This window comes from Epinephelus fuscoguttatus, linkage group LG19, assembly GCF_011397635.1.
Source record: "Epinephelus fuscoguttatus linkage group LG19, E.fuscoguttatus.final_Chr_v1".
In the NCBI taxonomy this organism is placed as follows: domain Eukaryota; kingdom Metazoa; phylum Chordata; class Actinopteri; order Perciformes; family Serranidae; genus Epinephelus; species Epinephelus fuscoguttatus.
In genome coordinates this window covers 16,991,957-17,005,772 of record NC_064770.1, presented here as the reverse complement: position 1 = coordinate 17,005,772, position 13,816 = coordinate 16,991,957, and the positions used below count along the sequence as shown (strand labels likewise).

At 41.7% G+C, this 13,816-nt stretch overlaps 1 protein-coding gene across 1 annotated transcript; it reads right to left on the bottom strand.

The window, feature by feature from the left end:
• Nucleotides 1-5,864: 5,864 nt before the first annotated feature.
• wnt9b (wingless-type MMTV integration site family, member 9B) lies at nt 5,865-12,162 on the bottom strand. The gene is made up of 4 exons (XM_049562236.1): nt 11,967-12,162; nt 11,133-11,386; nt 9,277-9,542; nt 5,865-7,840 (listed from the first exon to the last, which is right to left on the bottom strand). The coding sequence occupies exons 1-4, from the start codon at nt 12,050-12,052 to the stop codon at nt 7,379-7,381; spliced, it is 1,068 nt and encodes a 355-aa protein (XP_049418193.1). The 5' UTR covers nt 12,053-12,162; the 3' UTR covers nt 5,865-7,378.
• Nucleotides 12,163-13,816: the final 1,654 nt, after the last annotated feature.

Sequence of the window (13,816 nt, the reverse complement as noted above, 5' to 3'; positions counted from 1 at the left end):
TTGTCTTTCTGATAGCAGCGAGTCACATACCCGAGCATCCAGCCCTCTTCCCCCATTTTCTGTTTTTACCTTTGCTTCACTACAGGTTGAAGATATCTATTTATTATACACGATTCCTTGTAAAGATGGTCGTCAGTGTGACCATAACTAGATCACAGTGCCAGTTAGAGTCTCTCTGTTAACAGACTTGCGTTTAACTTTGAGTTTCATTATTAATCAGTCTGTTGACTTGGTGTTTGACTGAATGATTCATCATTAGGTCCAATGTCAGAAAATATTAAACAAGACTCAGAGTCTACAGCCATGATAAATGGTGACACACTCACAATGACAAAGCTAACATGCTGATGTTTGCCATGTTCATCATAGTTTGGGATGTTAGCCTCCTCACATTTGCTAACTGGCTGCTCCACTTATGGTTGATGGGAAAGTCATGAATTTTGAAAGTATTTAGGGCCAGGTATTGTTTTCAAAATCACAAAACCAGTAGTGATACAGATACCACCATCATTTGATACCTTTATTTCTACTTCATTCAGTACCTATTATTTGAATGGAGGCATTCATTTGCGTAAAATGTCAGACACCATAAGCATTTAGATGTTGTGGTGACACCTCACTTGACCTCACCACACCACAGACTGTATGGGTTGCAGCTGCTGCGGTTGCGGGCCAATCACATGTTGCATTAAATTGAAGAACACTGGAGCTGATTGGCTGCAAGTAAAACATGGAACGTCATACAAATTGTCTTATTTTCTACATACAAAAAAGATCAAATGCAGGTATCGTTTGACTGAAGAAGTTTCAGTATTCCTTGGCACTGGGTAATTTTGGTTCACACTTGCTAGGTCTCCACCATAGACTGTAAAAATAATGGAGTTAGTTACTGCGATGTCACCCATTAGTTTGTGGACTCCCATTTTGAAGCCTTGACTTTGGTGTTTCAGGCATTGCGATCTTGATTTTGGGAACCAATAGCGACCATTGGTTGGTACAGTTGTCATTAATGTTGACATTAGATATAGAGACCAAACCTGTTTTTGCACTAGGCTGCACACATGTTTATTTCTGCTGTAAAGATGGGCATTTTAACATGGGGGGTCTGTGGGGATTGACTGGCTTGTGGAGCCGCCCTCAAGTTGCCATTAGAGAAACTGTAGTTTTTGGAACTTCTGTGTTGGCTTCATTTCTCAACCCAAGAAGATGCTGTGATACCCTGCCCTAGCATTTGGTCATAAACCAAACTACTGAACAAATTAATGTTTTGACCTGATGATGGCACTATAGGGAAAGTCACCGAAGTCAGTGAGATTCATCACCTGGGGATCAATAATGTCTGTAAAAATGTCATGGCAATCCATCAAACAGTTGTTTAGATATTTAAATGTAGGTCGAAGTGATAGACTGACTGACAGACCATCTGCATGGTTAAAATGCCCATCACAACTTCCTGAAGCTCAAGTTGGCACATTCAGATTGCTTGTTTTGTTCAACCAACATTTCAAAACTAAAAGATTTTTTGTTGAATGTAAGACAATATGCTAGATTTTGGATTCTAAAGGCCACATTACAGTAAAGTGCTGTAATTTTCTGAACTTGCCGGACCCACTTAGTCAATATATCCACATTACCGGTGATTATTTATCAGTTTCTCATTGTGTAAATATTTTGTGAATGTACAATAGCTAACCCTACAATATGGTTGCAATATCCATGTTGAGATACACGCAAAAAATATTTGATTTCTCCATATCGCCCAGCCCTACCAGCATTTAAAAAAAAAACAAAAACAAAACTGGAATACTTATCAAAATAGATGCAGATACATTTTTCTCTTGATGGTCTAATTAAATGACTAATTATTTGAGCTCTAGAACAGAGGTTGAGGACAAAGGCATTGTGTATCACGTAGGAACATTCACGTACAGGTTTTAGAAACTAGACTGTGGTAGACACCATGGGATGCCTCTGGGTTAAACTTGTTAATATTCATAAAGCTCTATTCCACACTAATATTTTTTTCCTCTGTCCTCAGGTGAAAATCCATCATTTCAACCCTGCTGCCCGCTCAATTGACCATAACACATGTATACACCTTCTCTACACTCGTGCGTCTCATCACCCATTGTGAGGAGCTCAGCCACCGTCCCAGTCCACCCCAGCCTCTGCGTTAGGCCCCCCCATAGAGGTATGCACTCAGCCTTGTCATAGCTCTAGGCAGTGCATGTTCTTGTTGTGGGTTGAGCAATTGCATTAGTCATTTCACATTCCAAATTCCTACCCCATGCTGTATTCACAACTCTCTGTCTCTCTCTTTTCCCTCTTTTTCTGCATCAAAACGTTTTCTCTCCTCATCATTTAGTTTTCTCTCGATGCCATGTCAGGGTGTTTGTGGGGATTAGGCCCAATACTGATGCTATCTAAGCACCTTCTCTGCAGAGGCGGAAGTCTTGTAGGGTTTAGATGTTTGACCTGAGGCTCAGAGGTTCCGATTACAGGACGGGACTGCGCTTTGTGTCCTTGAGCAAAGTATCTACCAAGCCTTCTACGCCTCAGTTAACATCTACTGTTCTTACGCAAATGAGTGATGTATAAACCTGAAAGCTATGTATGTTGCTTTGGATAATATCTTTTTTCGCCAAGCAAAGCAAATATAATACATATCTCAAAAAAAAGCCTCAGCTCCGGTGTTCCAATTCATCTTCATCCATCAGAGCAAGTGCACTGCTGCAGCACAGCCCGGCATTGTAACCTTTACCTGAACCAGGCCAATGCAGACACAAGAGATAGTGTTACCACCAACGTCACCCTACATTGTCTATGTCATTCAGTGTCTTGGGGTGACAGAGAGAAGCTACAGCCGACTGCCCGCAGAGGAAAACCCGACTACAAACACACACTCACATATCACTCCCACTGAAGTGACCACAGGTGTGCATATGGCAAGTATGCACACACTAGTATGCAAAAACCTTTCTGCCCTCACCTGTCTCCTGTCAGGACTGTTTCAGACACACAGACAAGAGCCTGCATATTGCACCCCTGCTTCGTCCAACCCCCCACCCCGCTCAAAGCAGCCACCCTCAAGGCTTGTGCGTGCGAATCCGGCTGTGGACTCAGCAGCCCCCATCGCTGCACCCCCTCCACTCAGGGCAGAGAGGGAAATGAAGGCTTTAGGAGTTCATTATAAAACAACAACAGCAGCAGCAGGGGATAGGCCTCCTGGGGCCACAAACTATCCCTTCTCATCCCTCCATCCTCATCTTTTTCCTTTATGTCCCCCAATATCTCGACCCCGGTCCACCCTGCTCTCTGTGACACACTCCTCTCTCTTATCCCACAGCTCGGCTGAGAAGAACATGGCTTTTTTAAAATATGGCATTCATGTTGAATAAAGTTAAATATTGATCCAGAATATTATAATATGACGGGTTAATATAGTGAGTCAGTAGTCTCAACATATGAACTTGTTTGACCTGGCAGCTGACGCATTTATGTATCACTGAACTGACTTTATTGTCTAAGAGGGGAAATTAATATTGAAGCACGGGATAAAAGTAAAAGTTTATATTGGTGATATAATGCTGTTATTATTAGATAGACAAAAAACATATTGTTGCTGACCAGTGAAAACCAAGTATCTCAAGAATGTTAACCTTTTGTGGGCTAAGAAAAACAGCCATGTGTTTAGCTTTGTGACAATGTATTTTTCAGCCAGTCCAGTTTTCAAATGGTTTATCAACCCATAAAGGAACATTTAATCTGTTAGTTTATCTGAAAAATTAAAAACAAAACAAAAAAAAAACACCGGGTTTGTTTCATTCTGGAAAGATACGATTTTTATACTGAAAATAAATACATAAAGTAAAATGAAATAATAACAAAATTTCAAAACATTTTGTCTATACATAATTGACAATGGTTGATTCTTAGATAGCTGTAGAATGTAAGAAGATAGGTTTCTTTTTCTACAGTTACAATAATTGTATTATTTAGTAGTTACAATAATTCTAGTATTTTTTTTGTAGCGCATACGTTGAAACTTAACGTTTCTCACCAATGCTGCAGGGAAGTTGTGATTAGGTTTAGCCACAAAAATCACTTGTTTGTGGTTAGGAAAAGATAATGTTTTGGCTTAAAACACACACATTTCTTGGCATGAGCATTGCTGGGAAAGGTCGTGATTTGTTGTTAAAAAAACATCCAGGCTCAGTGCCACAAACATTGGTGGAAATGCTGTGAAGGGTTACCAAAAAAAAACTGGTGTTGTTGCTTTCAAACAGTGGTCTTCAATGGTCTGCAGTCTGGCAGGCATCTGCAGTGGTATGTAGTATGGCACAAACGCTACTGGGAAACGCTGCAATGTATTGGTGAAACACACCCAAATTTGGTGCCTCAAATACAAGTGGAAACGCAGTGGAAGGGTCGCCAAAAAACAACTGGTGCTGTTGGTTTCAAACAGTGATCTGCAGTGGTCTGTTGCTTGGCAGGTGTCTGTAGGTTGACATGCGTCTGGAGCAGTCTATAGCTTGGCACAAACGCTGCTGGGAAAAACTGTGTTGAGAAAAACACCCAGGTTCAATAAAAAGACACTCAAGTTGAGTGCCACAAACACCGATGGAAATGCAGGGAAAGAGTTGTCAAAAAACAACCATTGTTACTGGTTTCGAATAGTGATCTGCAGTGGTCTGTAGCATGGCACAGACGCCACTGGGAAAGCCACAATGTATTGGTGAAAAACACCCAGGTTTGATGGAAATGCAGCAAAGGGTCCCCAAAAAACAACCACTGGTCTGCAGCTTGGTGGGCATTCCACATAGGTGTCATGCCATCCACCATCCCCTCCACCTTTCAGTGACAAAAGTCAGCTTATATATTACGTCACTTTAGAAATATTGATCTGCTATGTATGAAATGTGCAAATGTAACATAGTCGTAGCGTACAGCAACATATATTGCCAGCATTTCTGGCAAATCTTCTGGCGACTCGGCTGCTCATTTACCCTTGTCATCTGGCTGAAATTGAGTGACACTTGGCCCATCTCATAGATTTATCATGTTTATTTAATTACATAGAAACTGCAGATTCTTGCCCCCCAAGGCATGCAGTATACTCATCACACTGAGGGGTAATTTGCTCCAACAATTTAATATGCTGTACATCCATTACGGAGATTTCTAAGGTTATTAAACCTGTGAGAAGAACTTAGTAATTTTGAAATTGTCCTATAATTCACTGTGATACTTGGGGTCTCTGGTTGATGTTCTAATAAGGAATAATAATGTGTAATCATAGTAATTAGAGAGCAACATCAAAAGCACCAGAGCGCACACTATAAATACCTCATACAATAGCCCTCTGTATGCTGTAGGTTCACTGATGAGTGGAAAGTTATGATTCACGGGTAATAGCACGTAAACTGCTCTCATCATCATTCTGGGGCGGCCCGCTGTTAATTTCTAATGGTGAATTGAGGGTCAAACTCTCAGTAAGACAACATTCCTCTGAGTCATCATCTTTGTCATCGTCATCCTTATGATTGTCATCGTGGTTGATGTGCTAGCTAGAGGCACAACACCTGTATGTGTGTCCTCCACCCACTCACCCATCCCGTGCCTTTTACTGGGCGGTTGAGGGTGATGCAGCGAGACCGCAGTCCTTTCAGATGAAAAGGAGGGCAGGGCAGTATCAGCAGGAAGTGGTTTTGCTTGATAGATGCAGGTCACAGAGTTTCAGGCAGGTGTATTGCTGTTGCGTGTGGAGTGTGTGTGCATGTGTGCAAGAGCATGGTTGAGTGTGACCACCTGAGGCAACTGAGCAAGACACAACAAACACGCAGCTCTTACAAATACAAGTCCATTTATTAATCTTATTTGTTTTAAATAAGAATGTAATGCAACAAGATTAGAAAAAAAACCATTTCAAATCTGGAGATATGTATTACCAAAATTCAAAAGAACTGTACAAAAATCTAAAATATGATCTTTAAAAACAAATGCAAAGGACAGAACATAACTCTGCATAGCTCATAAATCTTACTGATATTTGCCAAAACGATGAAGTGAGGTAGAAAAATTACGATTCCACATTGTCATATGCCTGGAGCCCTGACATGAGTTATGTTCATATCATATATACAGTTCAGAATCACTCAGAGAAAACATAAACTGGCCAATAAAATGAACCTTTGGTGTTCAACATGCACTTTTGACCTGCACACATGGACACTCAAGAGTTGTCTTGGATGCAAGGATAAGTGAGTAAACATGGGAATTTTCTTTGATTAGCAATTTGGGAAAATAAGGAGCATGATTAGCCCACTTCAAAGGCATTCAGAACAAAGATGTGGCTAAATTAGACCTTGAAGGCCAAATGGTTCAGTTAGGCAATTTTAAACTTGAAAGTACAGCATAGTATGTGCCTCTATAAATAGAAAAAATACAGGAGGAAGGCTGGTATGTTTAGGAATTAAACGTTTTTCATTCTTTTGTTTTTACAAAGACAGTGTTTGGTGTTTCCCTCGCTATTACCCCGGGTATTTCCCTTTGTTCTGTTGAGCACACATTAGGCTACATGTCGAGATTTCCATAGACATTTCCATAAGAGCAACTGAAACCCGGCTTGTTTCTTTACACAATAACCCTGTTAATACATGTTACAATGTATATCAGTGGCATGCCTCAAAGCTTCCAGTGATTCTGTTTAAACATATATTTAAACTTTTTTTTTCAAACATCGATGATTATTTTTTGTATCATATGTAGCAAGAGTAAGTTAAGTGCTTTATATTCATAAACAAACTCCTAAAATTTCTCCACAGCAGACAGAAAGACAGACAGCTGGATTCCTTGAAAGGCCATTTTAGCCTTAGTGGCAATGACAAGAAAGTTTAAGTATAAAGCAGCAGTACAACAGACACAACGGCTGATACAATAAATAGTCAAGTGGAAGGGGCCAATGCATTTACAATACAACAAAGTCATTGTTGGAGCTCTGCTGCAGAAGGGGTTTGATGTCGTACTGCTGGTAATGTCCAGTCCAGTCCAGTACCTGTATTAAGAGCTCATTTCCCTCTGCCCCAAAGGCTTTCAGTGCATCCAGCAAGAGAAAAGCAGAGCAGTTTGAAAACATCCTTACCTACAGTAAGCTGCTGCGTATCAAATTGGTGATGATTAGCAAATAACCAGCAATATTACAAAGTTACAAGTGTGTATTCCTCCCCAAATAACATGCAGGCCAGAATGGAGATCTGCAAAGACATGCTGTGGTGTGAGATCGCTTTGTAAAATGTCTACAGGAGCTTATAGTTCAGTTCACGCTTTTTTTTCCAATGGATCATTCTTTTGCAAGTCTTTGCATACATCTTATAATTTGTTATGCATTTTTGCAGGTATACACCTCCTCTTCTCTCACACATGTCTGACACTCCACATGGCAGCACCAGCGTACCTGGCAGTGGCACGACAGGCTGGTGAGGCGCATGGCCGTGTTATAACCACGTCCGCAGCACAGACTTTGGCAACTTGTGTCTTTGGCACACGACCGGCCGCCTGTGCCCGGGGAGTAGCGGGAGGGTCTGCAGAAGCTGGGAGAATCTTCCAGGTAGACCAGGTCAGTAGTGCGAAGGCTCTGGCTATGGCGACGGGGCCCAGCGAGCTCCGTCTCCCCGGTGGCTGTGTTGGTGACACTCAGCACTCGCACTGCAGTGTCGTACCTGTACTTCAGCAGCCGGCCGGTGTCATGAAAAGGAGACAGCTGCTTCCAGCAAGTCCGTACGGCACACGAGCCGGATACGCCGTGACACTTGCAGGTTGTTTTCAGGCCGCTCTTCACTGCCTAAGATGGGAGGAAAAAAGCAGGGGAGGGAAAAAAAGGCAGAGATGTCAGTTCCTTCAGTTTGATTCATTACCTGGCCTCTTATCTGGAAGGTCTATCTGGACAGAGTGAGACAGTTTCCTGCAGGGTGGGTAGGGGGTTAGGGGTGGTGGTCTGCGGATAGTACGCCTTTAGCCCACCTCAGTCAAAAATTTTGACATAATGGATTGAGGGGGGACTGTTCAGAATGTCGTATTTCATTTACCTCACATTTCTCACTTGGACAGCTCTTGCAATTTATTTTTTCTCAATGTGTTGAAACTAGCTCTGTCTGCTTCTCTCCTGTCTCTCTTTCCTTAAGCCCGAGGCATAGGTGACAAACGGTGCAGACAGTGGAATCTCTCCACCCTGTTCTTTGTACATGCCTGCTCATGGAAAACATTGATAAGAATTTCTGCACAAGAAGTGCCAAAAAAAATGTAGCGGCAGTTTTGTGATGGTGCCCCTGATTTAGGTTAATAGTTCACTGAGCTTGATGGTCAGCGATGAGAGCACGATCACTCAGCCTGAGAGCTGCTGTCTTGGCGGAGGCCAGAGACAGGTCATGCAGAAGGAGCCAGAGGGTACTTCTGGGTTGAAAAGTGTTGCTCAGTTCCTCCCTTTGCAGGTATGAACCCCTCGGGGGCTTCAGAGCACCATTACTGAGAGAGGAGAGGGGCGCTGACCACCTCGTGTTTTGGTTAACATGGCTTGTGGTTTCCTCTCGGCCACATTGGTGCAAAGTGAGAAAAACATTTAACTCAGTAGAGATGAGATAAGATAGCTGCCCTCAGTTCTTCCTGTTGTGTTTTTTTCTTTTTTGTCTCCTCCGACCCTACCTAGGTGTGAGCTGCAGGACCCTGGGGCCTACCATTTCAGAGCTACACAGTGGTGGTTACGAACATTAGGTGGATTTATGAAGAGCACAGTGATTCAGTAAGTGGAAAAAAATGCTTGCTCGTATATTAAAAAAGAGGCCACGGTTATAATCGTTCTCCCTGACATGAGACCTTTAATTTTCTGTAGGCCCGCACAGCAAGCTTTATCATGTCTGAGAACACCTGGCTCCAACGATCCCACAGCCGTCTTGTCTCCCTGCTACACGGCCTCACCCTTGCCTCTGTATTATCCTCCAAGGCCAACGACGGCAGCAAATAAGGGGGCGTTTGTCTGGCTGGCACTGTGAAAAATTTGCAGGTGAGGATTACGTTTCTGTATCCTCTGATGGCACTGGAGCGTGCCAGAGGTGTAATGTGAAATTGCAGCCCAACTAATTGAGCAAAGTGTGGCTCAGGTATAAGTGATAATTGTGACGCCTTGAGCTCAGGAGGCAACTTCACCATAAAGCAGCACGGGGAGTGGTTTTGCACACTTGATGCAACATTTCTACTCCTTTGGGTTTGTTTGTTCACACTCACCCGAATTCCAACGTTGATGTTGTGGGCGTCAACTTGAGCCCTTAGGTCCTTGCTGACCTTCTTCTGGCCGAGGAACTTCTTGAGAAACTTGGTGCTATATTTCAGGTTGTCTCCGCAGATCCCCCACTGCCACGCTTCCCTATGCTGGATGCCGGGGGAGTCGTCACACGTGCACCTCTCCATTCGACCTGAGCTGCACGCTTTGGCGAGTGCATGGGTCAGCGCCGCAGAGGACACTGCCAGTAGGAAGGCAGTCTCCTTGAATGCTGGGATAGATGTGAAAGACATGAGAGGATGGTGATTCATTTTGTGTAAAAGTTTATTTTTATCTAGGACAGAATTAAAGGGCTGAATTTACATAGCTTTGAATGCAAGAGCTATTTGTGGCATTAAAAACGTGTTCTGAGTCCAAACTTTGTATAGCTTAAGGGATTCATTCATAGTTTACAATCATCAAGATGTCTTTTGTGCTACCAAGTAAGCCTTTAAGCCGAAATGTTTACAAAGAGCTCACTACGTTGTCATGGTTTACTACACCCTCAGCATTATTCTGCAGGTTTTCTTGTGTCATAATTCCTCCTCTGACCTTTCCTTTTGGTTACGCACTGTTATTTGCTTCACCCAGAGCCGTCACCAGGGTATATTTTGATCCAATTAATTATTATTTTGACTAGGAAGGATTTTCTCAGATGAAAGTGGGTAATCATGCCACCCTTTTCCTCTGGGAATGGGCGCTTTCCCGAGATAAAAATAACCACGGGGCTTGAGCACTCTCCACCGCACCACATTTCTTGGCTTTCTACTCCCTCATTACCTCCATGCTGACCTGTTCATGTTCTCCCACACACTGATATCCATATGTATGAAGCATTTTCTGTGCACAGCAAACCTGCAGGGGACTTGAGTTATATCCAATATAATGATTAAGTATATCTTTTTTTAAGTGTAGCTAATTAATGGTGTGTCAAGTCATAGTAAAGTTTCCAAGTACACAATTTTGCGAGTTTGCAGAACTTCTTGCGAAACACAACATAAAAGGAAAAGGATTTAGAAGTGTCACCTGGTGTCATCACAAATGCTTTAGTGAAACAGAAGTACAGGAAAATGAATGTGACCTAAAGTAATATACAGCACGCTTTGTCTTTATTATAACAAAATGTATACTAGCAATCTTTTCAGATGCAGCACAGCTAAATACTCAGGACAGTCTACTGTAATCTGATTATCTAAAACTAATTTTTATGTTATACATTCAATGATGGAGTAACCAATATGAACAAAAACTGATAGTCTATAAAATACTTAATTTGCATTTTATTCTTAGAGATAGACATAACATTTTAACAGATATTAATTTGATAATTTTCTGTGATAATTACCGTGATTTATATGAAAATATAACTTTAGATGTTTACATTTGATCACATTCCTGTGTTAACATGTGGCCTATGAGTCACACCATTAATAAATAACTATCAATTAATATGTTATTGAAGTTAGACCAGAATCATATGTGATTACTGTCCCCATCTTGGCCCCAAATTGTTCTGGCAACCTTAACTAGAGATAAACAATTTGCTCATCCTATTTTTCCCCTCTTACTCTTTTTGTTGCCATAATTACTTAATTGGTTTTAATTAAATTAACTAATTACATGCAAGCAGATGTGGCTCGGCGCCCCATCTTGCTGTTCAGAAACAGATACGATCCATGAGAGTGATGGAGATTTTAAAAAGTGGGCAGCTTTGCACCTGTCTCACTTTAAGTAAACCAAGATACAAATAGATAAAGATGAAATAAACTGCAATTGCCGCTTTGTGTTTAAATTGTAAATCGTGCTGAAGTTTTGGGCTTACCTCTCTTCAGGAGGCTTCCCCGGCCGTCCAGACTGCAGTTCCAGCGCTCATTCCTGAACTGATAGCGACACTCCAGCAGACTGAGGCGCACCGACTCCCGCAGCGTCTCGGCCAGACCAGGCTCCCTGCGACACAGCCTCTTCTGCCGCCTGGTCAGAGTCATCTGCTCGCACTGCTTCAGGTGGGCCTTGCCTGTCGGAGATTCATTGGAAAACGGACCTGGTAAAAACACCAAGGGTTCCCGACCTGTCAGCCTTGGAGAGGAGAGAAAAGGGCTCTTGTAAGTCTGGTGTGTTGCATTTGTAAGTGAGCCTTTAAAGTTAAATTGTTGGTTTATACTATTTACCCAATAGGCTAATAATTCTATCACTGACGTTATTATAGACTTAATGAAAACATGACTGTAATAAAGTTGAAGTTTTGCGCTGTTTAGTCCGTCTTGCTACCGGAAATTTACTTAATATATTCTGTCAGTAAACTAAAACGGAAAAACAAAATCTGATTGCTGGCAATACTACCACAGAAATGCCTTTACGAGGAAAAAAATGAACGATAATTCAACAAATCGCGTAAAAATAGCTAAATAATTCAGATTACTTTGGTTGAGATACACCATAAATTAGCACTGCTGATGATCGTGGTTTATTGTAACTAACTAGCATGACAATTTGTAACTATTAACGTTAAAAAAAAACCCAATATTTTGCGTACAATTACGCGTGCGTAATTTGGCTAAAGTTTGTAATGGTTGTCTGCATCATCTCCTGTAAGGGTTAAAACAACAAATGCAATCAATGAATGTGATGGGCAGAAGTGAAAAGGAAATCTGCTGACCCAAAATAAGCTGCAGTGTGCGAGAGAAGGATGCAGAGTGCAATGAGTCGCAATAGGCAGGCGGTCCTTGGGAGCCTGGAGCGCATGGTGCCGGGTTGGCGCTGCTCTTCATCTCGCTGATTCTTCAACGGAGAAAGTCTGTGCCGTCTGGTCGGCGCACATCTTTAAGCGGCCCCACATGCACACAGACTTTCAATCCGGTGCGCCAGGCCCAGTGGTCCGCCGAGAGGCAGGGCCCTTTGGGAGAGAGGGGGGGCCTCATCTTGTTGCACCCTCATTGGATTCTCTCAGTATTGTTACTGTATGATCCCTCCCACTGCAACGCCACCCAGGTGGATGGAGCTGCAAAATAGTCTGGTTTTTTTTTCTGTGATATACAAATCTCGAATACACCTGGGTATTCATCACGGGCGTGCCATCCTGATTACGCACCGGGATCAAAACCTCAAAGTGAGACACTTTTTATTGGAAACACTGTATTTTGAAAATATTTCAGGGCAAAGTTCTTATCTGTGGGTAGTTTGTCTCAACTAACATTTCTCTCTCTCTTTAAATTGCCATTCTGTTATTCAGTAGTCTTACAACTGCATCTTAAACATTTTAGGAAGCAGCACAGTGGTCTCGTGATCAGAGTCTGAAGCTCCACCAGACCCTAAATTTACCCCACAAGGACAGCATACATTCACCCTGAAGTGTCCTTGGCCATGGAGAAAGAAAAAGAGAATTTGCTCATTTTAGATATATGAGTTATTGCATTATAATCATTGCAGTTAGACAGCAAATCCACCAGTCTTGCAAACAAAATTAAAGCTCAGTATTCAAGAGAACCCTATGGATGACAAGTCAGTGATCAACAAGGCCTGAGATTAAAGGACACTAACATAGAGTATATTATTAAAGGACCTATAGTCTGATGTTCCAGCCAAACTACACACTCGAAGTACTTTCAAATGTCATTGGGCCTTCAGAGAAAAAACAACCATGGATGGAGCCCCATCTAGTGGATTCAGTATAGAAGTTAAACCTGGAAACCCTGATGGATTTTGTGTAGTTTAAGAAAGACCAAAGCTGAGTCTATATGTCCTGACATCAAAGTGTCCACTCTTTGCTCACAAAACTGAGATAGATGAGCCTAAATTCTTCCTCCACAGACAAATGTTTTATTTCCACTGGGGATAAAGGGACATGTCTTTCTATATACTTATTTTGTCCCCCAAACTTGATCGTTTTCAGTTTGATTTTCTTACTAAAATCACTCCAAACTGTGTCCTGTGAGTGTGCAGGCGCTAAATTCCAGACAAGAAAAGACACTTAAAGCACAGTGTAACTATTTTGTAAATATGAGCATTAATGATACAAACTGGTTGGTGTCCTACAAGGTAGAAATTCAGGTAATACAAATATTTAAAAAAAAAAAAAATGTGTCTGGGAAGGCCCGATGCTGCTTTTATTTGTCTTACATTTTAGTAAGTTGATTCTCTCTGGATTTTGGACTGTTGGTTGGAAAAAAGACATTTGATCTTGGGCTTGGGAAATCATGATCCATATTTTTCACTTGTTTATCACTTGATTATTTACAAATGTATCATCTCTAAATGATATGATATGATCTAACCATGGAATAAACACCTTTAGATTGTAATCAAATGCCATACAGTATACGACTAGATGTTTGAGCTTTTTCTTCTTCTTCTTCTTCCTCTTCTTCTTTTTGTAAAGGGGAACTTCACACATTTTCAAAATTCATACTTTTAGTCTGACAGTCCAAAAATATTAGTGCTAAAACTCAGATTTGTGATGTCATGGGGTATAAAGTCTGGAGCTGCTCCATTGACAGTGAATTGGGAATG